At 38.3% G+C, this 26,550-nt stretch overlaps 2 protein-coding genes across 2 annotated transcripts in view; both read left to right on the top strand.

Annotated features, from left to right (window-relative positions):
- The window catches only part of LOC310923397 (uncharacterized protein), a gene marked incomplete at its 3' end in the record, with an annotated part of 245,064 nt that overhangs the window by 65,074 nt on the left and 153,440 nt on the right, over positions 1-26,550 (top strand). The window lies entirely within an intron of this gene.
- LOC310923398 (F-box only protein 15-like) lies at positions 398-25,181 on the top strand (the record flags this gene model as incomplete). The annotated part of the gene is made up of 10 exons (XM_083885419.1): positions 398-929; positions 4,258-4,371; positions 6,273-6,377; positions 9,909-10,142; positions 10,393-10,602; positions 12,395-12,524; positions 14,806-14,888; positions 16,029-16,174; positions 21,561-21,685; positions 24,912-25,181. Exons 1-10 carry the CDS (start codon positions 910-912, stop codon positions 25,179-25,181), a joined length of 1,437 nt encoding a protein of 478 aa, XP_083741545.1. The 5' UTR covers positions 398-909.

The following is a 26,550-nucleotide window of genomic DNA, read 5'->3' as shown; positions in this document are numbered from 1 at the left end:
GAACGGGTTCTCCGTTTTTAAGGTGGTCTGGGAGGAAAGGTGCCACGTGCCACTGAGGTGGCTTTCCACTGTTACATTGTAGGATAAACATTTTATTTTTATCAGGCACTGTTGAGGCCACACCACTGAGAGTACTGTGTTCGGTTTTGACACCCTCGATTTAAGAAGGACATTGAGTTGCTGGAGTGTGTCCAGGGAAAGGCAGTGGAGCTGGTGAAGAGTCTGGAGCACAAGTCTGAGGAGTGGCCGAGGGAGCTGGGGATGTTTAGCCTGGAGAACAGGAGGCTCAGGGGGACTTGATCACTCTGCACAAATGCCTGAAGGTGGGACTCGGCCTGTTCTCCAAGAGGAAATGGCCTCAAGCTGTACTAGGGAGGTCTGGGTTGGATATTAGGAAGAATTTCTTCACAGAAAAGGCAATTAGACATTGGAATGGGCTGCTCAGGGAGGTGGTGGAGCCACCGGGTCTGGAGGTGTTTAAGGAAAGACTGGAATCTGCACTTAGTGCTGTGGTCTAACTGCCGTGGTGGTGTTTGGTCATAAATTGTAAAGTAATCTCAGAGGTATTTTCCAGCCTAATTAATTATGTGATTCTGAGACCCGAGCCCACAGTGCCCGAGAGCTCGGAGCTCGCCGTGGAGCCGGGGCGAGGCTCAGGCACCTCCGCCGTCCCCGTTACCGCCTCCCCCGTGCCCGCCCGGCCCCGCTCCAGCCCCGCCCGCCCTCAGCCAGCGCTCCCGGCCCCGCTCGGCCCCGCCTCGGCCCCGCCCGCCCTCAGCCAGCGCTCCGGGCGCCGCCGTTCCGGCCCACCCCGCCCCAGGGCGTGCCCCGGGGGGTGGCTGCCCTTGTTCCTTCCCTGCCCTCCCCGCGGGCGGTGCGAGGCCGGCGCTGTCCCGTGCTGGAGCGGCCATGGCGACGGGCCGGGGCAGGTAACCGTGGGCTCTGCCGGCCCGGGGCCGCCCGCTCGGCCTTCTTCACCTTTAACGGGGAGGGGGGTTTAATTGTTTTCCCTCAGCTCCCATTGCTCCTCTGAAAAACTTATTTCACGTGTTGCACGGCTCTGGTTTCCAGCTCTCGAGTCTTCGTGGCGAGGGCTGTGGGCATGGTACTCTCCTCTCCTGGCCCAGTGGACGCCTTGCAGTGGAGAACGCTGGTGTTGCCAGGTGCACAGAGGCCTGGGGTTAACACTTTTTTTCCTGCCTGGGGAGCCTAAACTTCTGTGTCCTTCAGCTTGGAGGAGATGCTGTAATGGGTACCCACAAAGTTAGTTTAGTGGCTGCTTTATACGTCCAGGGTAGTTTGGGTTTTGTGATAAATAGGAGGGTTTCGCTGTGGAAGGTGTGATTACCATAATTCTTACAGTACAGGGTAGGCTTTCAAAATTTTAAAGCATCAGTCTTAGAGGCAAAGTTGAGAAAACAGATTTTTCTGCTAACCCATTTCTACAGCCTTAGGTTTCATAGCAGTTTCATTCCCCCTGCTGTTTTTTGGGTGGGTTTTTTTGCCTTTTTTCAACCTGCTAATGGATTGGGGTAATATCCACCCTTTAAAAATTAAATTGAAATAGACAGCTGAAGGAAAAAAAAAAACCCACAACCAACCCATCCAAAACATCATTGTAATTTTTCTTTTTCCCTGCATACGCTTACAGAGGTGGAGGAGACACGTTTTTTCACTACTTAAAACTTTGTGTACATCATTTGAAATGTTTCTCAGAAGACAATTGTTTGCTGACCATCAAAAAACCAAGGCACATTGCAAGTATTATAGGGTATGAAAATGAAAATACTGGAAAAGTGAGCCCCACAGGTTGAAAGCTAATGAAAAAGCAATTGAAGTTGTGCCTCTTGAGTAAGATCATCTCAGTTCTAGAAGTCTCTAAAGAGGGGGTGTAACAGCTGTCATTGACTTTCATCTTAGGCTAATCTGCCCAAACTGTGTCAATGCAACCTAAAAGCATTTTGTTAATGCTAATTTAAAATCTTAGCACACGCAGTACTTGAAAAGTAATTTATGGATTCGGTTGCTGTTTGTTTCTTCACACCTTGAGAATATTTTTGTTTTGGCGAATACAAAAGTTCAGCAGATTTTTTTTAAAATTGAAGCTTACAAAAACAATAGCTATTACATTAAAGTTTTCAAGGCACCCATGGGCAAAGTGTTTCTTCCCTCAGATATTTCTCCCTGGAGTGAAGAAGGGAGAGGTTAGTGGTTAAAATGAGCAAGAAGGACAGTCTGTGCAGTTTATGCTTGTCCAAGGTAGCTTATTTTAAAATCCAGAATCCAGCTTCGTATCTGAATTATTTCTGTGCCTGGAGTTTGTGAAATTGCATCCCTAGAGAGTATGCCCAAACTCTCTGCTTTCAGCATGGATTTAGGGCAGAATAGCCTGGGATGTGCTGCCCTGGAACATACAGAAGTGATGGCTCTGCTGCTGTTGAACACAACTTGTGTCTCTAAATCCCTTTAACAGCAGTTTGTTACTGCTTCATCATCTAAGTGTTTAGGGCCTCATCATCTAAGTGTTTTTGATAATGATACATTAGTAAAACCCTTTGTTTGATCTCCAGATTGTATTTATTACAAGACTACTTTTTTGTAGTTGTTAATGTAGTTGGTTAGCACTCAAGCTCAAATGTGCATGTCTTTTTGTTAAGCTTGTAACAATTCTTAGTAAAGTGTCTTGGATATTTTTGTTTTGTTTTACATAGCACAGTTGACAATGTAGGCCAGCGCTGTTAATTTATTTTGATTTTTTTTTTCTTTAAGCATAAATCAATCTTAAATCAAGAACTTATTAAATGTATATGATAACCATATACTTCAAAATTAGCTATTTCCCCCCCATATGGATTGGTTGCCTAGAAACCCCGAGCTGGTTTGACCAGGTGTTGGAAATCTGCTGGCAATTTAAAGCGTCAGTAATGCAGTGAATGGGGAGCTCTGCTTGTTCAGTGGCATCCGAGGGTATGAAGTGTAAGGATTTGGTTTAAGATTGAAACTCTGTCCCCATCTTTCTCTGTGGATTAATGATAGGATTTGTTTGCAATTACAGCTGACAAAGACCTTTCTATCAGAAAACTTGGAAAAATCTGTGAGCAGTTGGATTGTAAGAATTTGTGTTAGAAATATGCAAAGTTTCTTCCTTTTCTATCCCAACTGTGATGTGGAAATGTTGCCAGAGCAGGTTCTTTCACCATGGTGTGCAAGAGACCAATCCAGACATGGAGTTATTTGATGTATTTACAGTTCTGCACAGTGCTGGGTGGCATTTAGCAAAGGAAGGAATTAGTTCCTTGGCTACAAGCTACATAATTCTCTTATTAATTAATTTTCTATCTTCTGTTGGTTAACAATTCTCTTGCTTCTCATGCTGATTAGTTTGCATGCTCAGTCTTTCTCTTTTTTGAGTCAGTGGTGGCAGTCTCACATTTCTGGAAGCTGTAGCTGATTTCAGCACAATTGCTGAGTTGGCTTTAATAGTTTCTTCCTTATCTTGGGAGTTGTTCCAGGTATCCCTCTGGCCTGTAAATTCTGCATTCTTTGTGTCCACTCTCAGTGGTCATCCTTCTTCCCAAGCTTTGTTAACCTCTCACTACATCTGAAATCTTTGAAGCGTGTCAAACCATAAACCTTACTAAAGCAATTCTACCGACAAGTAATTTGTCTGTCTAACACCTAGACATCCCTTAGACCTTGTTAGCTGCTCTCTGTTTCATGGGTTAAATCTCCTTTCTTTTTGTTTATGCTTGAAAGGATACAAATTCTTTTTGAACCTCAGCAGTTTCTGAGGAAGTTTCAACGTATTGTTTTTATCTGGTATCTTTTAATCGCTTAGCAAAGTTGAGTGGCTCAAAAATGTCTCTGGAGTAATGTTGTGAAACAGAAGAATAATCAGTGAGTTTGACTTGCTGCAGGGGCCTCAGTGGAGCTTGGCTGTAGTGGCCACAGGGGTGCAGCTGTCTAAGGGTAATAAACCTCTACCAGATTCAAACTGATTTGGGGGAGCAGCAACACTATTATTGCCTTTGCCTGCTGTGAGAGATCAATCACAGGGTTGACAGCTGTGAGTTTAAATCTGAATCTTCCTGATGCCAGGTATTTTAACTTGGGTGTAATTGTTCAAATCATAATGATTGCCACGTGGTGTATTCCCTGCATCCTGCCTTGGTTGAAGTGTTGTGTCTAGGTGTGCGCAATATGCGTATTTCTTCATTTTGTGAATATGTGTTAACAGCTTTTCCTTCTTACAAGTAGGTTAAGGACCTTTGCTGCCAGGCCTGGGGAATGTTCTGAAAGTGTAAATGCTGGCATTGAAAGTCTGTATTTGACACCTCCCAGAAAACTGAAACGAAACATGAGCTTTGAGAGGTGAGTATGTCTGTGAGTAAGTCACCCTGTAAACTGCCTTTTGACTGCTTGCAGTAATTGTATTCATATCTTGGAGATTTCTATGTCAAATATTCTGAGTTGAAAAGATTTTCTTTCCTGGCCTGCTTTGGGATCCTGTGTTCACCTTCTAATGTTTTCTGGCATGGTTCTCCTTTGTGTTATTTGCTAGGTTCATAAGGATTATGTAGGTTTTCCAAGCCATGTGAAGCCTTCAGCAACTTCTTTGGAAGTCATGGGCAGTGTTGTTCCTTGAGAATAAAAATTGTTATTTTATTACTTCAATAAAAGCCAGATTGGAATTAAACTTCATGTGTTTCTCTTGGTTATTGGTTGTCATCAAGTGTATCTTAGTGTATGGAGAGGCTGAGAATGGTGGATTGGGATAAAAGGAGGGAGGAATTACTGGCTGCTGCATATTTACTGCAAGGTAAATGTTTCTCTTGCTGTTTGGCAGTGAAAGAGTAGTTTCAATATAATTATGAGTTGTTTTCTTTTTGAAAATTAGTTACATTTTTACAAAAAATATTCTAAGACTATGTTACCTGAAAAAGCAATTAGTTTTATACATTTGATCACTACTGTGTAGTGATTTCTCTGTTTTGCATTGGATGGCCAGTTCAGCACCTCTATGCTGTCTGACTGGTGTGATAGTGAGAGAAAAAAGAAAAAAAAATCAGCTTCCTTCAAAGGAGAAAGAATACAGCTGTAAAAACTGCTGTTGAAAATTCTGGATCAAGTATATTATTTTAGCTAATTTGCAGCTTTTTAAGGTATCACTTCTAAATTGTCTCTGGAATGAGTGCACTAATTGCTTTGGACTTAGAGTTTATGAGTTATTTCACATAATAACAGTGCAAGTTTTTGCATGTTATTTCTATGTCAATGTAACTAAGATTGTGAGTTTAATACAAACATTGAGGTATTGGCATTGTTGTGCTACCCTTTAAAGCTCTCTGCTTCTGAAACAGTGTCATAAATCAACAAGTGTTGCAAATAACCCCTTAGTAAAAGGACAAGAGGCACAGATGGGGTGTTGACTTTCACAGCACCTTTTATTTTCAGCAGTGATTTTGATGTGGCCATACTCAATGCTCAAAAAAATTAAGAGTATAAAATGCGTGTATTTTAAACTCTGCAGCTATGAGCTACTGCTCAAATTGTATGAGGTTCATGTCTGCTAATGCAAAAATCACTTTGGCTCAATCCCAGGGTATGTTCTGCTTGTCATGCCTAGACTGGCTCCTGCATTTCAGGCAGCCTTCCAGATGCAGAGACATTGGCATTTTCAGGATATCACTTGGCTCTTACTTTGAAGTTCACATCTTTCTGCTGACATAAATGAAAACTGCACAAGACCCCTGAGCACGTACAGTTTGGAGATGATGATGAGGTAGAGCATGATCTTGCTGTTAGACTAGGACATTTCTGTCCTGGTGCGTTCTCAGGCCAGACGCGGCAGTCAAAAGGGAGAGTGAATGTATCTGCAGTTTTGCAAATGCTGGTGATTGTGGAATTGTGGTTAAAATCATGGTACAAGCAGTAAGGAACTGAAGCTAAATGAGATAGTTTCATATCAAACATAGTTAAAGTTAACAAAGTCTAATAAAACCTCAAACTTACAACTTTTTGTGTAATCGTGCTGTGCCACTGGAATAAGTTGTGATGAATTATTTTAGGCAAATGCCACATACCAAAGAGTGAAGTTACAGCCCAAACTCCACAATTTAACTCTTTAGGTGATTTTTTGTTTCATCTGTTTACAACCTGCTGCTTTCCACCTCTTCTGTTTTTGTCTGGTTTGAAATTAAAATTCTCTGCCATTGTAATTTCTGGAGTTTGCAGGCAAGTCTAACAGAATTCCTCTTTCTCTTCTTTTCTAGCATGCCATCAGAAATGCTGCTGAAGATATTTTCCTATTTAGATGCTGTGTCCCTACTGTCTCTTGGTTGTGTGAATAGACGCTTCTATGAGTTGGCCAATGACAAGTAAGGAAGAGAGAAGATCTCAGTTTGTGCCCTAGTTGTGTTTACCTGAATTATGAGTCTTTCCAGTTCAGTTTCTCTGATGCCAGAGCACCTCTGGGCAGTTACTCTGCTGAAATTGCCCTGCACAGCGTACAGTACATGTTGCATGCAATTCTAGCTGTGCAGGGCCTGTTGTTTATTGGGGGTTATGAGGCAAAAACTAAATCCAGTGCTTTGAAATGTTGGTGTTAGCACTTTTTTAATTTTAAAATTTCTATATATTTATTTGTATTCACATGGACCTGCAGAAACTTTTCGGTTCAGGTGATCCTTAATGGTGTGTTGCCAGTAGCTTTATGGAATTGTAGCTTTGACAATTTTGAAGTCCTGCATACTTTATTCTTTCATTAGATTTTTGAAGAGGAATTGATTCAATCAAATGATCCACTAGTGGTTTTTATCTGTTGCTCTGTTTGTGACTCTTTGGTGACGTCTAAATGAGAACAAAAGAGACAAAGATAAATACCGACACGTTTTTTAATAAGGATTGCTTATACAGAGTTCATAAATTGCTCCAACCAATATCATGATAATTTTGTGAAAGGGTAAAGAGGAGAGACTTGGGTTGGTGTGTGATAACTAGGATCTGGGCATCCTTTTCTTTGTAGGATTCTACTGCATTAGTGTTGTTTGAATGAGAAAATGTCTTCCTCTATAGGAAGTTGCTGTACCAGGTATGAATCTATTTCTCCCTTATTTACTAAAAATTGTGTGGTGAATTAGTTGGTTTACCTTGGCATTAATACCTTTAGAACTGATGAGTTTAAAGGGAAGATCTGTAATCCAGATTTAGGTTTTGAGGGTAGATAAAAATTGCATAGTTGACACAAATTACCAATCTTGGTATGTGTTTTCCACTTCAGGATGGTGAAGCAGGATAAAATCACTGTGGCTGTCCAGGGGAAGATGATTCATCTGTCTCCATCTCGACAATGTCTGTTTCCATTTTCTAATCTCAATAGAGATTAGTGTGCGTGCACAAATGAGACTTTGGAAAGAGTTAGTTTCTCTTATCTAGGAGCCTGACTGGTTCAGGGGGGACCAGGTAATTTCTTCCTGATGGATTTTCCTGGACCTTCTCAAGACCCTGAATCTTGCAGTGAATGAACAGAAGTTTTAATGGGAGTCACTGCATATTTCTGTGACAAATCTGACTGTGGTTTTTAGGATATTTCTGGTGTCCTGGATGTACAGGGAGCTGTCCTTGTTGCAACAGGACCATCAGTCTTTCATTGTGCTATGTCTGTGCTGCCTAATGCAGTGATTTGTCTTTGGGCTGTTCACTTGAACAGTTCTTGGCACTGATGTCTCTCCAGTGTAACTATTGAGGACAAGGAAATGTTTATGACCCTCCCTTTCTGTACCCTCCTTGTCACAGCATGGGATATTCCAGCCTTCCTACCATGCAGTGTGGGAAGTTCATGGGTATGGTCTGCCTGTGAAGGCCTGAGGATTCTGATCACCAGCAGAACGTGCTTGTGTGAGAGGAAGTGAGAGCACAGGGCAAAGTCTTTGCCACTGTGGTCAAGTGATGACTGATGATGATGTGTCTGATTCTGGCATCTGAGTTAGCAGTAGAAGATTTGTTTGGTTTGTTGTAGTCATGTTCAGTAAGAGACCTTGAGATGAGTATTAACAATTTGAGGCAAGAAGGGCAGGGCATGTATTCTGCTGTGAAAGAGGCAAACTTGTGCTTCCCTGTTGGATGCCTTTTTGATTTATCTGCCCTGACTTCTTCAGAAGTTGAGGATGAAGGGGAAGTGATACCTTCCTAAACACTTGTGATTCCAAGTCCTCCTTCATCTTCTTCTCTGTCTCCCTGCCCTAGCTGAATTTTTGAGTTTCTTGAACTAATTTCTTTGCTTGCCCAACACTGTTTTGGGAAAGGAAGATGCAATATGTTTCTGAGAGTGAGGATGAACATGGTAGGTATTTGTCCTTAGTCTATCTTCAGTCAACTAAATTGCCTGAGCCTGCAACTTCAAAATGCAGGAAATGCCTAGTACTAAGCCCTGTCTTTTCAGCATCATACAGTAAGATGCAGAGTATCTCTCTCCATCAAAGGATATCTTTTTTTGGGAAGGAGTTTCTAGTTATCAGGAAAGTTTTATAGGAGGTTATTTTACTGGGTGTTTTAGGCTGGTGAAGACCAATTGGATGATACACAGCTCAAATTCCCCATGTGATGTTATGTTAAGGACATCTCTCCTTTTTTCATGACTGGACAGTTCTAAACTGCTTTGGAGTTAAAAAAAGAACTTTCCCCCTCCATCAGAAATGTTTTTATACTGTCTGGTAACTTGGCTACCCTTTATGGTCTTAAAGTAGAAGGATTTTAAAACTTTGTTTCAGTTATGGGGATTGTTCTTTATGTTACCCTTCCCACTCTGCTTTTGGTGAATGGAAGGTTGAAAACTCATGTTGACTGTGAACCCACCTTTACCAGTTATGGTAACTTATTGGTCTGTGTGTTTTAGACACTTTTGTCTTAAAAAATGGCAGTGGGGAATTCTGTCTATATCTGCAGAGCAGCAGGCTGGAAGGTTTTTGCGAAATTCCTGGGTCTGCTTGCATCAATAACCAGAGCTGGCTCTCAATATGTGGGGAGTTATTCTCAGTAGCTAATGAATTGAGAATGCTTTTGATGGGTAGGAGGCAGTGTGGGATGGATCTAGTCCTTGAATACTTTAAGGAGAAGGGAAGATGCCATACCATACATGCTAGTGTAAGTTTGCCTGAGGATAAGTGAGAACTGGTAGCCTTGCTGATAAATGGTAGAAAATGTCTCAACTATTTGTTGCCCTCACTAGTAATTTTCTTCAGTGCAGTTATGTACACTGTGTGTCTAGCATTTCAAAATTAGAAAACTTATTGGCAACCTATATTCACAGATTATTGATTGAATTTTTGTAGGTTCCTGGACTCAATGTTCTGTGAATTGTCCTAGAGATACTGGGGTGTGCTAGAGATACTGGGGTGTGAGGGGCTGAAATGTGAACTAATAGTTTTCCTGGCATGAAAGAGATGAACCCATCATTACAGTCACATATTTCTTTGACTTCAGAAAGTCATGTCTTCTCTGGGCTTTTCCAAAGAGAGTGCAGAAAGGATTGAAATTACATTAGTACCACCAAACAAAGGTGATTCTAATTGTCCTCCTCAGCTGAACTGAGAAACTTGAAGTCTACAGATGGTCTTTCTTGAATAGGAGATATTAAACCACTTTTTCCACTAGCTGATTTTCTATGAGGAGGACACATCATTGTTTTAGGGTGGAATTTTCAAAAATTTCTGCTTAACCTTTATCAGTTTTCACTTACTTGCTGACTGACTGTGCTGTCACAGAGCTTCATCCTGGATCCCATATTTTTGAGAAGACAGACAAGACTGGTTTTTTGCTAACACTGTGCTCAGTGGTAGCTGAGATGTGCATGTAAAAATGAAGTGACTATTCTTGAAATTTACTCCTCTTTATTCTATTTTTATTTTCAGTGGAATTTGGCTGAAACTTTATTCCAATTATTTGCAACCAAAATGGAAAATGAAGTCTAAACAAACAGAAGCTGTTTCTTTGGGCCGTGCTGCTCTACATGATAAAAAGCCTGGGTACTGGAAGAAAGAATACATCTTCAAACAAACGTGTGCCTTCAAGACTAGAGTAATGCGACTCGTTAAATTTCTAGATCCTTACACAGGTCTTCCATGTAAAACCAAAGAAGCTATGAAGTAAGCAATGCCTTGTCACAAAGATTTACTTCAGAACAATGTACAAAACATTAATGGCTTGGAGTAGTATAGAATTAGAGCTATAAAATGTATATCATAATGGAATGATACAATGATAATCTATAAATGACTGAAACTGAGTCGCAGTTAGTAGAAATGTAAAAATTCTGTTGAAAGCATAGTTTAAATTTTATCACTTTGAGAATTTGTTTTTAAACACTCCTCTCCCCTCTCAATTCCTAAATAACAGAGTCTCTGGCTTGAGTTGGATAATTGTTCTAAAGGACAAAAATGGAAAAGAACATGTAGTAGAGAATCCAAAACTATCATTTAAGGACACATCTGTTACCATACTTTGGTATGGTACAGACTGGCCATGCTTGGACATCCTGTCAACCCTAAAACTGTTTGGAGTTACACCATTGCTTCCTGACCAAAACAGACCTCCCAGCAAGAATGGGTGAGTTTTAATATAGGATTTTTGAGGATTTTTTGGGTGTAACTGATTGATAATATGTCTGTAGGACCTATCTGACATTTGTTTGATTCAATAAGTTAACCCTTCATTTGAAAGCCTCCCCGCAGTAGTTCTTTCTATGTTCTTCTCTTTGGTAGAGCTTTTTAGAGAGGAATAGTAGAAATAGTATAATCCAGCAAGCTATGGCATTAATTCATAGGTTAATTGGCATGTGATATGCAGGCTGATAGGTCCTGACTTGGAAAGCTGAATCTAAGCCCTAGAGCATGAAAGAAAAATGTAAATCTAGAAGACTTTATTGTGAGAAATTTAGCTTGGAAGAGTTAATCAGTATTTATGTGGCTACAGTCAGGTATTCTATGTTGTTAAAATTTATTTTCTGTCTGGTAGGTGTGTATATGAATTTAGGGAACTTGATGTTTAACTATGTGTGCAGTCTTCAGTACATGCATATGAAGTCACACAGTCCACAGCATGTCCCTTGTTTTTTAATTTACATGTGTACAGTGGTTTTTGTCATTATATTCTAAAAAATAAATGAAAAGTGTTTATTTGAGGTATTTGGTTGCTGTCAAGGAGTTTTGCCCACATCTGAGCCTGTGTGTATAGTAGGTACAGAGTCAGCTGCCTGCTTCTTACACAAAGCCCCTGGCCATAGAGCTCTGAAAAGAGGGAATTGGTCACCTACAAAACATCTGGTTCTTCAACCATGAGCAGAGTATATACTTATAAAACAAATAAATCAAGAGAAGCCTTTTGTATAAAGTTAACTGAACAAGTCTTGCAGTCAAATTATGTGGGAAATGTAGTTGTTTTACCGAGATGATGATTCATATGTAGAAAATAAAAAAGCTTGCAGGCAGTTGATGTGTTTATTTCACAGAGTTACAAGTTTTAGAAATTGTGACTAGAGATGAAGTCAGTGGTTTCACCAATTTCAGTATGTCATTGTTTAGACTATAAGGCAGTAGTGCAGGGACAGGCCTGATTGACTTAAAGATGGAAAAGGTTGATGTTGATCAAGAAGAAATGTTTTACTGTAAGGGTGGTGTGACACTGGAATGGGTTGTCCAGGGAGGTTGTGGATGCCCCATCCCAGACAGTGTTCAGTGTTTGATTGTAGGTGGTATTACAGTGATACTATGTGGAAGTCTAGGAACTGTTTTGAATATAGTAAGAGCCTGAGTCTGAAAAGGATTTGAGGAAGACTTCTTCATTCTGAGTAGGTAATGCAAACTCTTACTTACTGCCCTTTTTTAAAATGCATCATTAGTTAATAAGAGTGTTCATGAACTTATATTTAAGATTTTTTTGGAGCTAATGGCTTTAATTATAGGTAAAATATAGAAAAAAAATCTAAAAAAGGAACGCTTCCTGTAGCACATACTTTTAATTTATTATATGTACAGTTTGATACTTTCCTTTGAATTTTGCTTCTCAGTGATTTCATCTAGTATCAATAGAGTATGAAAAACAAGTTATAAAGTAATTCTGTATCTTGAAAAATTGGGCAAGTACGTAAGTTCTTTTTTTAAGCATGTTTTAGAAGATCATAGTGTTTTTTATTTCTTTTCTTGTTAGGGGTTGAGATCCTGCTAGTACACTGTGGTTGTTCAAATGTATGGTTTATGATTCTGCATGGCAAATGCTTTCAAAACCATTTTCATCATGTGCTGCTGGTCAGACTTTACAGTTAAAAATGAAATTAAACTGAACTTTTACATGAATAAGGAGACACAGCCTTTTTACTTCATTCTGTATGTTCTTTTCAAAGACCTCGTCGATTTTCCTTGATTGCTGAATACCCTCTTGGCAACCTGACTGAAAGTAGTGTCGCAGTTGGTGCTGATGAGCTTGTCCAGCTCTTCAGTCTGAGTCCAGGACTCTTAGTAGGAATTTGGAAGGTAAGATAACATTTTGTTTCTGTATTTTATTATGATTTGAATGAAAAAAAAAAAAAAATTGGCTTGTAGTTTGGGTTTGAGGAGGGCTTTTTTTTTTTTAATCTTCCTTTTTTTTCCCCTTTGGATTTTGAAAGATCTTGTCTAAACTAGTAACCACAAAACACATGTAGGGACAGTAAGTGGAAGATTTATTGTATCCTGAAGAGCTGTCACAGGAGTATATATACTTTTTTTAAAAATCCACTTCTAATTAAGAGATCAGTTATCTATCATTCCATATTAGATGCTGTGTTCAATTTTATTTATTTTACAGTCTTCACATGCCCAAGTTTGATATGCTAGAATAATTTTAAATGGAATGGTTTGAGAAAAGAAGTGCTTCTTCCTCTGATTCGTGCCATTACCTGCCCATGCCACTCAAAGTGATGAGTTCCCACATAGCAACTTAATTTTAATCTACATCACCAGGTAGCTGTATCCTGCTCCAGCAGCAGGAATGCTGTAAATGGTGCCCTTTTGGAGGTATTAAATTCTTGGTATTAAGAGTCTAGGTTAAGCAGTTAGCCTCTGTAGGGTAAGTGTAGACGTGAATGTCTTTAGAGGGCAGTGCCGAACATCTGAAGTCGACTTCAGAAGGAATCTGCATCTTTGCATGGGATGCACTGGCACCTCTGTGTCTGCCTGTGGCTATGTAGCTCTGGGTGCTATGGAGGCCTGTTTCAGGTGTTCTGCTCTTGGTCTGAATTGAGAGGTGGTAGCCCTTTTTTCCTCCCCTCAGCCATGCTCTTGATGTAGACTTAGGTTATTTGGAACTTTCCTAAGGGAGGCTGTGAGCAGTTCCTCAAAGTTGTGTCTAATCTCCAGCTGCAAACATGCTGCCTCAAATGTACACAATCGCCAGAGGCAATGTTTAAAAGTGCAGAAGGACTATTTCTTTCACTCCTACTTAAAGGTAAGAGTGAAAATCCATTTCCTGGAAAACTTGAAAACCTGACTGGCATAAACCCATTATTGGTTGTTTCAGTCTGTGAAAATCTCTGCTAAGTGAACAGCCATTTCTCTCTTATCTTCAGACGTTTTGTAGATGGGTGCCCCTGTATTGTTGGCTCTCTGGTCTTGCTCATGCATTGGCCCCATCCATGCTCAGAAAGAGAGATCTTTCAGCACCTGGAAATGGTTCAGTCATAACCAAGTTTCACATCATTGTTAAGAATCGAGTGCCTCACTCCAGTATATTTTCCCTGCTTGCTTTTCTGAACAGCAGTTCTTATTCTCTGTGTAGGCAGAGTAATATGAGGTAGTTAAGTGTCAGTGGGTGTAATAATTGTAAATGCCACACGTCTTGTTTTTTGCACATATCTGCATAACAGAAACCAAGGGCAGGTTACGTGGGCCTTCTGGTATTTGGACAGAGAAAGACTGAGAAATTATGAGATTGATAGATCTCCCTAGTTAAATCTTTTATAGCTGTAATTTTGCACTTTGAAAATACAGGAGCAGTTAAAAAGCCAAAAGTCTGAATAGAGGATGTCATTTTCTGGTAACCCAGAGAGATGAAAACAGTAGTTGCCCACATTTCAGGAGAGTAATAGACTTCTGGCAGGGAATTATTTTCCTATTGACTTCTGTGTTTGGAAATGCAGGATTTAAAAAAATGCATTTAAAGAGAAAAAAAACTTGATATCCTAGTATTGTGTTCTTGAAGTAAATATATACCTCTGTCTCTAGTTTTCGCATTGATGTTTTCTCTGTATAGACATCTGTAGAAGGTTATGTTTTTAATGTTTTCCTAGGACTAAATAGTCTGGTGAAGACATGTTTTTTACTTTGAAATTCACAGTTTCTATTGAATAATTCTGTATTCCTCACTGATGTTAGCCCTCTTTGGAAATAGTTCTTTACATGGGAAAATAATCTTGATGTTTCAGCAGTTGGGAGTAAGTGCAGTTTGATTTTGTTTAGGTATCTTTTTAAAAGTGGTTATTAGAAGCTAGGGGCAATTCTTGGAGCTCTCATAATTTTTGCCTAGACATAGGTAGTTTCCCTCTCTTTCCCTGTAATACAGAAATTCTGTAATCTTTTATGTATATTCTGTACTCTTGTGAAAAAACAGTAAAGGTTTTAGGAGTCCAAGTATTAAAGCAAGCCATTACTAACAGTATTACAGTAACTGGCAGAGTAATAAGCGGCAGCATTTATCTATGAATTTTAATGCTCAGAAAGACCTTGTGAAAAAAAGAATTTCCAGATAAAAATACATATACTTTAATTAACTTTTCAGGAGAAAAATGAAATTGCTTTTGTTATGGTGAATCTTCATTATAATCAACTTCTTGAGAGAAGCATTTTGGGTTCTGCTACTGTGTAAGTTTGGTTTTCCTTTGTGGGAAGTAAAGATAACCTTTTGAATAAAGCTTTGAGTTTTACAATTAAAATTGCCTGCTGGTAAGATGCTTATGTTTAGGCAGTAATTAACTATTCTTGTGTAATATAAACAACAGTTACAGTAAATACAAAAATGTAGAAGCATTTTCATACTAAAATATTGCCATCATTATGCTATTGTGGAGATAATTTAGTTAAAAAAGTGTACTAGTACTGGCTGTATTGAGAAAGTTAGAAATACACTGCCCATACTTTCTCCCTTTTCATAAGCAGTCTTTTTATTTCCTCTTCCTATCTGAAACAGTGATAGAAAAGAGGAAGACATTTCAGGAAGTAGAGAAGTAATCTTTGGCTGTGTAAGAGGGGAGAAAAATTCTGGTAAACTGGTGAGGTGCTTGCAATTATCTTTTAGTCCTATTCAGAGAGTAGCAGGGTTTCCTATTAAGTGTTTGTATATGTGTATATTGCAGTGTATAATGCAATACCTGTTTATACATTATAAACTGTTTAAAAATACAATTTTTTTTTTTTTAGCTTTAGAACAGTATTTGGGGAATTTATTTGCCACTCCGCTTTCTAGTCAGATACTTTTGTATCTACCAGTAGTCTTAAATGCCCACTATAACTCAGTGTGGCTCTTCTCTCACAGAATGTAAGATTTAACACCTTCTCTCTTAGTACCAGATTGGATCCTGTGTAGAAGTTGCTCAGTTGCCTCTGGCATGTGGTCACTTCAGGTCATTTATGTGCAGTAGTTATTTAGTTAGGCACAGGCAAAATAATTTCAATATTTGCTATTTCAGAGAAGTCTCTAGAGCTAGTGGGCTTTTAGATTTGTAGTTAAGCTGATGCTTTTTTCTTTGTTGAAGACAAATCCGTGTTTTGAAGTTTAACAGATGTACCTTTTAAAGTTGACTGCCATATTTTCTCCCTTTGGCTGGGCTGAACAGCTGATCAGCAGTTTTAGACACTGTATTAGTTTAAAAGAAGTGTGATGAACTAGAGATGTTTGATTTCAAAACTGTCTTAAGATGACAGTCTCAGTGTAGGGCTGTATGTTACATCTCTATTAAGTCATGTTCCCCCTTGCTAAATTCTATTATTTTTCTTTTTTTCAAGTCAATATACTCCTCCACCTAATCAACCTTTACTGGATGATATTGACTCAGAGTATGGACTGCATGAGTACAACCTGCATCTTGACCTTCATGGCAGAACCTGCATGTACCTGTGTGGATCATTCAAGTGCCTCTTCTGCAGAAAACGTAAAGTTGACAGAACAATAATGTTTGTTTTAGAAATGATCCCTGTCTTTCCTTCTTGTATCCAGTTTCTCTCTTTTAAGGGGTGAAACTGAAATGGAATTTTAAGAGTAAGATGTCTGTTAGTTGTGTGGTTTCTTTATATCTGCATGGTGCTTTGTGTGGCATCCTAAGGCTGCTCTGTAAGAAGTCTGCCCATTGTTACATTTTTATAGTGTCAGGCCTGGGACTGAATTCTTCAGATTGTCAGGGTCTTTTCTTTTAGTTCTCTGCTGCATTAATAATGCGGTGGCATAGCTCTTGGTGCAGGCTGATGTTTCTTTCAGTTGTATTTTATAAAGGAGAGACAGTTTGTCCTCGTACAATTTGGAAGCTTATTTCTGTAGAATTCGCCTTGAGTATACTTTGGATGCACAGACAGATTGAAAATATAGATAAATTTGTAGAAGTTACTGTGAACTTTAAGATCTATAGTTTTTTTTTTGGTGAGCTTGAGGTTGCCTGTTCTGGCATCTCGTCATTGTGTGGTAAACAATTTCAGTCATTTTTTTTAACTGCTGCTTCATTCTGTTTTCAGCACTTCTTTCCATGAGACGTGATTGACCATCCCTGTTATTCTCATACAGCCCAAATTCATAATTGTACTGAGGTTTTGAAAAATACATGTGTGATCTCTCTTTTGACATAACTTCAGCATAAATTCCTACAGCTACATAGCTGTCTTTCTGTAAGCAGAGACAGATTAAAATATTAAAATTAGACATTGTCATGAATTTAATTTAGAATTAAGTACTGTAAATTAATTATTGCTCCCAAATAATTTTTTTTTGTATCGGCAGTAATTTTTTTTATCCACACTCCTGAGCAGTGCGGATTGCAGAACATGTTGTTTTTCGGTCAGTAGAGGGCACTGTTGTCAGACGTGAGCGCTTTTACCGGGCTACAGAATTTCCCCGTGATTTGGTTTGGTTTTTCTCGTTGGTGTTTGGTGATTCCAAGAGCTGTCATTTAGATGGCAGCCTTGTGCAGTGTGGAGTGTAGTAGTCCTTGAACCTGAAATATACCTGAAATACATTTTTCAGATTCCAGAAAAGTTGCAAGCTTAAACTAAATGAATAATTCTACGGCTAAAACTTCAGTGAAAGTCTACGCATGTAGCAAGAAATCTTACCTGAAGTGTTGTGTAGTACAAGAATCCTCTTTATATTATCAGAAAAAACCCCAAAACGTCTCAAAATTGGCAAGAGGATTGAGTTTTTGGAATTGTGTTGGTTGTTCTGGTTTAGCTGAATGTCATATTTTGTTTTCTAAAATGAAAATGTTATGCTCCTAGCAATACAGTTGCACAAGAAAAAGTATTATGTGGCATACTTCCTTTCTTGATACCACTTTCTTGCTGCTTAGAAGCTACTTCCACAAAAGATTAAGCTGATAAGCTGATCTTTATGCAAATTTTAGGAAATGTCCCTGAGCTACAGTTGTGATGCCATCTCACTTTGCAAGTTACAGAATCTGTTTTATGCTCACGAGTGTTTTCTGAATTACTGGTTTTGTGACCTTCAGCAGTGTGACAGCCACCAGATTCTGGTCTCACAGGACATCAGGCAGCTGAAGCCATGGTTCTGCAGACAATAAGCTCATTTGTCAACTTGTCCCTTCCATGTGCTCACACAATAATTCCTTGTGGAAAATGCTTGACTTCCTCCTGAAATGGTGTAGTGATGCAGCATATGGTTGTCTGCTCTCACATTTTTCATTCTAAGTTGTTGTTCATTTTTCTCATTTTGGTGAACATGGTGTTGCTGAATGTGGTGGCCAGGTTTGTCCAGACTGGTTGTGTTTGCTGGTTTGTGTTTTGGTTTTAGGCTCCCTTCTAATAATATTCTTTGTCCCTTCCTCTGGGAGGACTCTGAAGCATGGAAGTCTGCAATGTTCTTGTCTTGCTATTTTTGAAAATTCTCTACTGAGTCCAGTTTTATTTTAAATTATAGACATGCCCATGGCAATTTCTACAACTTGAGGCACAGATCAGTTGTCAGCTATTATACTGTTCTTTTACTTATTTATTGGTTTTCGTTAGGGAGCTCTAGGCCTTCCTAGGTTACCAGAGAATGCCCATTTGTATTTTGCAGAATAACTGATTTATTTGTTCAATATTAATATTTATCTGCTTTTTGTTAGTGTCTATTAGTATTGAGCTTCATTTTGCTACTCTGTTTGCAATTCTTTTTGCAGAATTCTTAATATTAAATTAAAAAAGTTATGTCACACTTCATTGAACCAAGTAGATGGAGTGTATATGGCTTCAGATTTTTTTTCTGTTATTAATACTTACATTACAGTAATTAGCTGGTTTGCCACTGTTTGGGCTGGGGTTTAGCATTTTGTTTTATTCTCCTTTTCATGTAAACAGAATTGGCAATATGGTCTCACTGGCAGATAGTGTAGGGTGAATATGCTAAATACTTTGTAACTGAATTGAAAATATTTAGAAAACTTTCCTTGTTTTCAGGAAGGTATGACAGGCTTTTCTCCCAGAAGACTCCCAGAAGCTATGAATCCAGCTTCTTAATAAATACTTTTGAAGTGTATTTTTACCCAGGTTTTCAACTTTTTAAGCACAGCTTTGTACCCACATGGTAGTTTAAGCTTTGACTTTTCAATGTCATTTCTTGTTGATGTAAACTGATGTGATGTGCTTGCAAAATGTGAGAGTTGATTTTTGTGTATTTAGAGAGCTTTTAAGATTTGTTTGTAAAATTTCATATCAGGCTTTTGAAATGTTTTGCTTGACCTTGAAGATTGATTTGCAAGTTTAAATAACCGTTTCAGTGTCTTAAGGCTGGTTGTTGGCACCAGAATTAGTGTTAAGCACAGCTTTTCCTCTGAAAATACCAATCAAATGACAATTTGCAACAAAGGCTTGGTTAGCAAAACAAACTTCCTTGGCTTTTAGCTAAAATAAGTACTCCGGAACTATTGGTCTATTTGTTTCTTTCCCCTGAAGTTTGTCTACATGATATATGTTCTTTATTACCTTTACTTGGAAATATTTGTTCCCTATAACTTACTCTGCTGCTTTGCTGCTATGCGTGTCTTGCATAAACCAAGGACTAGAGATGTTATAAGGGGACAATGAAACAAAGTCTGGATCAGGCTGAAGAAAGCCCTGTCCAATTTGCTTTCTCTGTGTTTCTCTTCATATGTTTAACATAGCTTGTTCTGTCCTTTAATTTCATTTTCTTATGTGACTGGGGTGAGGAAGGGAAGACTTCAGTACTTAGCCTGCAGTTCCTTGCTTGTTTCTAGGCAGACTTTTCCCTCCTCTGGAATATAAAGACTGCAATGGAGCTTTTATATTAAAAAAACCCATATATAAAGACTGGATTAACCAGCCCATGAATAATTAGCCTTCAGATTCTTGATCTGTTGCCTATTTCCATTCTGGCTAAAGTTAAGAAGTAACTATAATACACCTTAGCCAGCTGATCTATCTAGCAGTGGTGTATTAATGTCATGCAGTGGCAGTGATGTCCTGGGCTTCATTAATTTATTAGCAGAATGCTTTTTTCAATCCATTTTTAATCCATTCAAACTTCATTTGATTTGAATGAGTAAGAGAAATGGCCACTTCCATTCAGACTGGAATTGTGGATAACCAAATAGTCATCTTAGAAAAAAATGCTTGTTGACTGATGTTTTCAAATCTTGTTCAAAAACTCAACTTTAAATGTGGTCTTTCAGTGGTTAGTTAGTAAACTAAGTAAAATATTTTTACCTTGAATGACATTTTGTCATTGAATTTGATTTACTGAGGTTTTGGAACTGAACCATTTGGACAGGTATCAAGTTAATGCCCTTTTTCTACTTTGAGCTGGGTCCTGGAAACGAATTCTGCTTACATTTTTCTCACTGATTTCTTTTGCACTTCACTGCAAAGACAGTGGGTATCATGGTCCGGACGATTGCATTTTCCTTCAACCATACAAAGTATTTCCTACAAAATATTTCCTGGGCATGGTCACGTTGGTTACTGTATTCACACTCCTATTCCAGACAGTGTCTGTATTGAAAAACCTGCAGCTGCTGTTCTCTGTCATGTGCTGGGCTGCTTCCTCTCCAGAGTAAGTATTCTCTGGACTCCCCACTGGTGAGTGATGCCTTTCCAGCATTGGTTTGTGCCTTGGCTCTACAGCACCAGTTCAGAGAAGTTTTTGGCCTCTGTGTTGAAGTGTGGGCTTTCTTTCTCCTTCACTGCCTCTAACGATCTGCTTCAAGCAGCCACCAAGCAGAGGTTTTGCTGGCACTGCCTGCTGGATGCAGCCATTTAACTCACAGCCAGCCTTTCTGATGTTGCTTCTTCTGTCTGTGGCCTCATGCTGCTACTTCAGCTTGATCGAAGGAGAATCACAGGCAAAACACTTCCTTTTTCACTCTGTCACTTCCATCTTAAACCTCTGCAAGCCCCTTAGCTTGTTACCTTACCATCCAGGACCTGCTACTGGATCCTGACAGGCATTATATTCCTGGGAATTCCTTCTCGCCCTTCTCATTTGTCTCCTGCAAGTCCTAGATATTTTCTTTTTTGCACTGAGGTCTCTAGTGCTTTTGTTTTGCTCTTTTGAGAGAGAATCTCTTGTTCAAGGAAACTTGTCTAAGGGATGTCCTACCAAGAAATCTGCTTGTGTCATGTGATGCTTTTATTTTCACTTTTCTTTGTAGTCAGATTGTGTTCATTATAATGTTCCCAAACTTATAATTAGAATGTTGGAGTCCCTGGTTCCTCCTCTGATAGCAAAGGAAAAAAAAAAAAAAAAAAGTCAATCTCTTCTGAGAGAAGAGATACCAAAGAAATATGGATATACGTAGTAATAAAAAAATCACAAATCATAGTAGTTCTGCCAAAAAAACCCCAAGAACCAGGAGTTTTGGAAAGCTACTTTAAAAAAAATTAAATTCATAATTTAAAAACTTGATTCAAATCAAATCATAATGCATGTCAATTTAAATGATGCAATATCCTTTCTAAGGAGAAATTGTTACCTGTATACCCTTTTTATTGGGTTGAGTTTCCAGTTAGAGATGGAAGTGTTGAATATGAAATTTACTCCTTGCATCCTTGTGTAAGTTCTTTAGGTGCCATTCCTATTTTTATGCTAAAAAATACAAAAGAGTTTTTAGCTGCTATTTCTGCTGTGGATCACAGAATCAAACTTCGAACTGCAACTTAATTCCTCTATGAAGTGCTTGATATTTAGCTGTTGGTGTATGGCAGGGTTTCTTATTGGTGAGTGAGATGAAAAAGACATGAAAAGGAGAACATTTACAGCGTACTTGGACTGAATTTGATTTATACTGCTGTAATGTTGTATATTGTTTATATTTTCAGGTGACATTGAAAATGGATACCTGAGGCTCAGAGTTGTAAACTTGAAGGATAATAGGAAGCACTTTCCTATTACTGGGACACTTGGCATATGCTGGGAAACAGATGTGTTTAAAGGCAATGTAAAGGTCAGAAATATTTTTTTGTTTGTGGAAATGCTTATCTCAAAACAGAATTATGTTTGTGCATCTTAAATATGCTAATTTTAAAACAATTTTTTGATATGTAGAAGGTGTCTGTTACTAGACAAGGACCTGTGTTCCAATATTTTAAAAAATAAGTGAATTTTGAGGAAAAACATTTTCTGCTTTCTCTCATAGTGTGTGGATTGCATGCTAGACTCATTCATGTAATGTGTGTTATCACTCCAGTGCTTTCCACTCAGCAAAGATGCTGTGGCTGACCAGCCTTGCTTGTAAATGCTGGACAAAAAAAAAAAAAAAAAAAAAAAAAAAAAAGAAAAAATACTGCAGATGTACTTTTTGTGAGGGCTTTTTTTGGGTTTGATGTGAGGGTGGGTTGGTTTTTTTTGTTTTGTTTTGTGGTTTTTTGTTTGTTTTGGGTTGGTTGGTTGGTTGGGGTTTGTTTGTGAGCAATAAGCCTTGAACCTCTGGGGAAATACTCTGCAGTTCTGTGGTGTGTATGCAGTGAAAGTTAGGAACTGCTGGGGAATGTTAAAATGCCAGTGGCCACAGGGAGAAACTACAGACCACATCCACACAGTCAGCACCTAGCTCCAGTCAGGTACATCAGTCAGCTGGATTAACTTTTTATTTTTTTAGAGGAATGCTCACACATTCTGTTGGATAAAATTCCTGAAAGAGTTACTTCAAACAAAGCTTCAGATTATTTCTGTACCTTTTGCAATAGTGGTGAAGGCACATATTTTTAAATGTACTTTATCGGCGTGAATGTTTCAGAAGTTGTAAAAATTCTGATGAATGTAGTTTAAGCACTACTGAAAAATCACTTAGTTCAACACTTGATTTCAAATTTGGCACGTCTTTTGAAAAGACCCTCAAAATTAATAAAACTGCTGTTTCTGCCAATCATGTATAGATGTGGAATGAAATATTGTTTGATAAGGTGAGACTTTTTTACTGAGGCATGTGTTGACAAAACAAGGGACAATATTTTTAAACTGAAAGAGGGTAGATTTAAATTGGACATTGACAAAAAAAGGCAAAAAAATTCTTTCGCCCATGATGAGCATGGTGAGGCAGGAGAGTTGGAATTAGATGACTTATGTAAGTCCCTTCTAACCCAAATCATTCTGTGATTTTAACCCGAGTCTAATCTGTGATTCAGCTGCTTGGCAGGATTTTTTTTTTCCATGAAAATACTCCTGAGTAGTATATAAGAATTTAGGAAGTTATCTGACAGAGGAAACAGCTGTGGCTGTAGTCTTTAGTTTTTCAGTTTTAGTCTCCCTCCTATGTGCATACGGCATAAATTATATTGAGTGTTTGTTTCTACGACAAAATAAAGAATACAATTTTTTTAAATGCCTCATTTTGGGGTGACAGATAGAATTTGTCAGCATATAGCCATGGGTTGAATTCACTGTGGTCTTTACCATAAGTGTCTAAAATTCTTAAAATGTGTGGAGGCCGAATAACATCAGCCACAGAAGTAGGACATTCCAGTACTTGGAATTTATTTGAATTTTGTTTAATACTCTTAAGGAAAACCAAAAAACCCAAAAGCTTTCTTGGCACTTCTGGGTTTTTTAGTAAAAAATTTAATTGCTGAAGTACAGATAGTTGGAAATTGTCATGGCTTAGGAATGGTATTCTCCAATTTAATGTTCTCACTGTAACCACTCCAAATCACACTCTCTACTGGCTCTCTCCCCTTCCTCTGCCCTGTGCTGAGCTGGAGGGGAGAACTGGAGGCACAAAGGTAAAGGTCAAGGTTGAGATAAGAGCAGTTTACTGGAAACAGCAATGGGAGAAGAAAATGGAGAGTAGCAGCAACAAAATTAATAATAAGAAGGTACAAGAGAGGCGAGTGATTAACATGCAAACATGCATGTGAAGGGAGGAACTCAACCTGACCATGCCACAATAGCCTGACTGAGAAGAAAACCTTTTCCTTGCTCCTGGAAATGAGATGAGGTGGTATAGAACAATGTCACTGTGTTAGCCATGCTACCTCCTGGCTGCTGCAAAAATTAACCTGATCCTGACTAGAACCAGGAAGGAAATGCATGGAAACCTCACCATCCCACCACCCAACACCATCCCACTTTACATTTTGTAATTGGCCTTATATATGCAAGTTGTCAGACCAGAAAATTGTAATTCTTTCTGGTTTCCAGTGATTCTGTAGCTCATATAAGTTTATGATACCATCATTATCAGGTTTGGTTTGAATTTTGTATTTTCAGCATAGTCTGCATTAAAAGGCTTAGGGAAACTGTGTGTATCATACTGCCTCATGTTTGTGCCATCTGCCCTTATGTTGTTTGATTGAAGTAAAGTAATAGTGAAAGCAATGTTAGAGCAACAGAAACACAACTATGTAGTACAGAGAAATAAAGCATTCCAAATGAATTTTTTTGGCATGGAATGTGTTGGTTTTGGTTTATTTCTGCTTTTGGACCACAGATACAACATAATTAAGATAATTTGATTCATTTAGTGATTCAGAACTCAAGAGAATAAGGAACAGCTGATACTAACCATGACAGACAACTCCTGTGCTTCTAAGGGATATGGGAAACTATCAGTTTGCAAAGACAAAAGAATTGGCATTAACATTTTTAAATTATCTAGTTGTGTAATCTTGTAAAGAAATATTTTCAAGAATTTGTAAGAGGAGGAATTACATCAGGATTATTACTATTACCTTTTTGGGAACTGAAGCTGTGAGCCTTTCAAAAAGTACTGTATACAGCTGGCTTGGAAGGGTAATTTTGCGTGCTCTGCCTTGAGTGGTCCCTGAGTATCTTTGCAAACATTGCTACATTCACACAAGTTTAGCAACTGACATTAAGCTTAGGTTGCTTACTCATATTGAAGGGACTATAATCATTTGAATGGTAAAGTAACTAATAATTGAGAAAAACAGATGTTAAGGGCTGAAAAATGTTCAAGAAATAATGTCTGATTTGGTTTGGCAGTGGTACCTTCTGTACTGCAGTGTTTCATGTCTGTGGGTTGCAATTTTGATTTCTGTAGAAAACCTCTAAGTAAGTATTTCTTGCAATAGGTCAGTGAACCATTATCAATTTTATTTTGAGGTTTTAACCTTTGTACAAAACCCTCTGAACCCTTTATATTTCTTCTAACATCAGGGACAGATCTACTTACTGGGCCATGGGGAAATAATCTCTTCTGCTTGTGTTTGTAGGACTGCTTTGTGATGGATCTGACTCTCTTGGATGAAACTGGAAAGCCCTTCTGGTGTTTTAGTGCTCCAGTCCACATGGGATTGTCTACCAAGTCATCTGGCCTTTATGACTACATGGGTCATATTTATACTGCAGACTATGCAGATTCAGAGGGTAAAGTCTGTGTTGAGTTTGTGTGGTTGGAAGAAACCAAGGAATATATTGTGGTCAGTTTGGTGCTTTATGTAAGCACCAAAAAGGTAAATAGCTGGTATGGAACAAATTACTGACTTAATTAGGTCACTAATTTCCTTGCTTTAAAAACCAAACAAACAACTCTCCCACAATAAAAAAACCACAAACTGATATTTAAGATTGACACCAACGAGCAAGACTGCAAATTTTCCAGTAATAAGCGCAATTGCCTAAATTTTTTTAATAGGCAACTGAGGGATCAAAGAGACATATTGATTTATGTGAGAGGCTTTCTTCTCTGTTGAACATTAGTCTGTTTCTCGCTGGCTATATTTAAATTATTTTTAGGAAGTTTTTTTCTTTATAGACACATGTTACTGTCATTAAGGAATTGCTTCTTTTGAGAGCCATACGGTGGAGATGCCTTACCTTACATAAGCTGCACTGGTTTTGAGAACGTTGACTTTTAATGCTTAGTAATAAAACAGCATGTGTGCTGTTTGCTCCAGGTTTGTTGGAGTATTACTGGTAAATTACAGGCTTTGTTAAATGCTTTTTCCAGAAAAACGTCACTTAAATATATTTTAGTAAAAGATTGAAAGGGTAGATGGGAAGTCAGGTTTGAAAAATATGTCAGTCAAGGCATTTGTTAAGGAAGTAATGTGTAAAACCTATTTATGACGTTTCTTTAAATTCCTGTTTGTTCTGTTTTCCCATGTTCTAACCTTGTCTGATTTGAGCCTAGATACTTGCCTCACATATTGGCCTCTGAGTAAGTGTCCCAATTATAAGCTAACCTCAGCTGGTGTTTGTTCATACTGAATTTATGTAACATCCAGTTGTTTTGGAAACAATGTATATCTGATAGTTTATCTAACAATATGAATACAATTGAAAATTGAATATATGTGCCTGGTGTTTCCAGTTCCTTGGAGTAAGTTTAGGATCAAATTTTCTACTTCCTGTATTTAAAAAACAAAAAAACCAAAAAAACAAACAAACAAACAAAAAAACAAACAAAAAACCCCAAAACAAAACAACAAAAAAAATTACACGATACTGAGAGTCCAATGTCATTACCTGTCAGGGACAATTACATAGCTGACTGCTCTGACTTTATTATGGTAATGATTTCCTTAAAAATAAATACTCTTTATTTGTTTACATACGTTAATTGGTTTGTACAATGTTTATATGTAAGCATGTCTTCCATGCTACAGAGGTAGACAGATGTTACAGCCACAGAGTTGTATTTTAATTTGACTTTCAAAGGCAATAAGCTGAGGCTGTTACTGTTCTAGTTCACCTTGTTAACTTTACCCAAAGAGACAGTGGAAATGTTTCTACCTTTGGTCGTTAGCCAGAACAAGAATGATCAGCTGCGTTTTGTCGTCTTTCTTACTGGATGCTGATGGGAACAGGGATCCCTTGAAGTGATATAAAGGTTTTAACATGTGGGCTGGG

Source organism: Zosterops lateralis (assembly GCF_965231275.1).
Source record: "Zosterops lateralis genome assembly, contig: HAP1_HAP1_SCAFFOLD_51, whole genome shotgun sequence".
Classification (NCBI taxonomy): domain Eukaryota; kingdom Metazoa; phylum Chordata; class Aves; order Passeriformes; family Zosteropidae; genus Zosterops; species Zosterops lateralis.
This window is presented reverse-complemented; position numbering and strand designations above follow the sequence as displayed.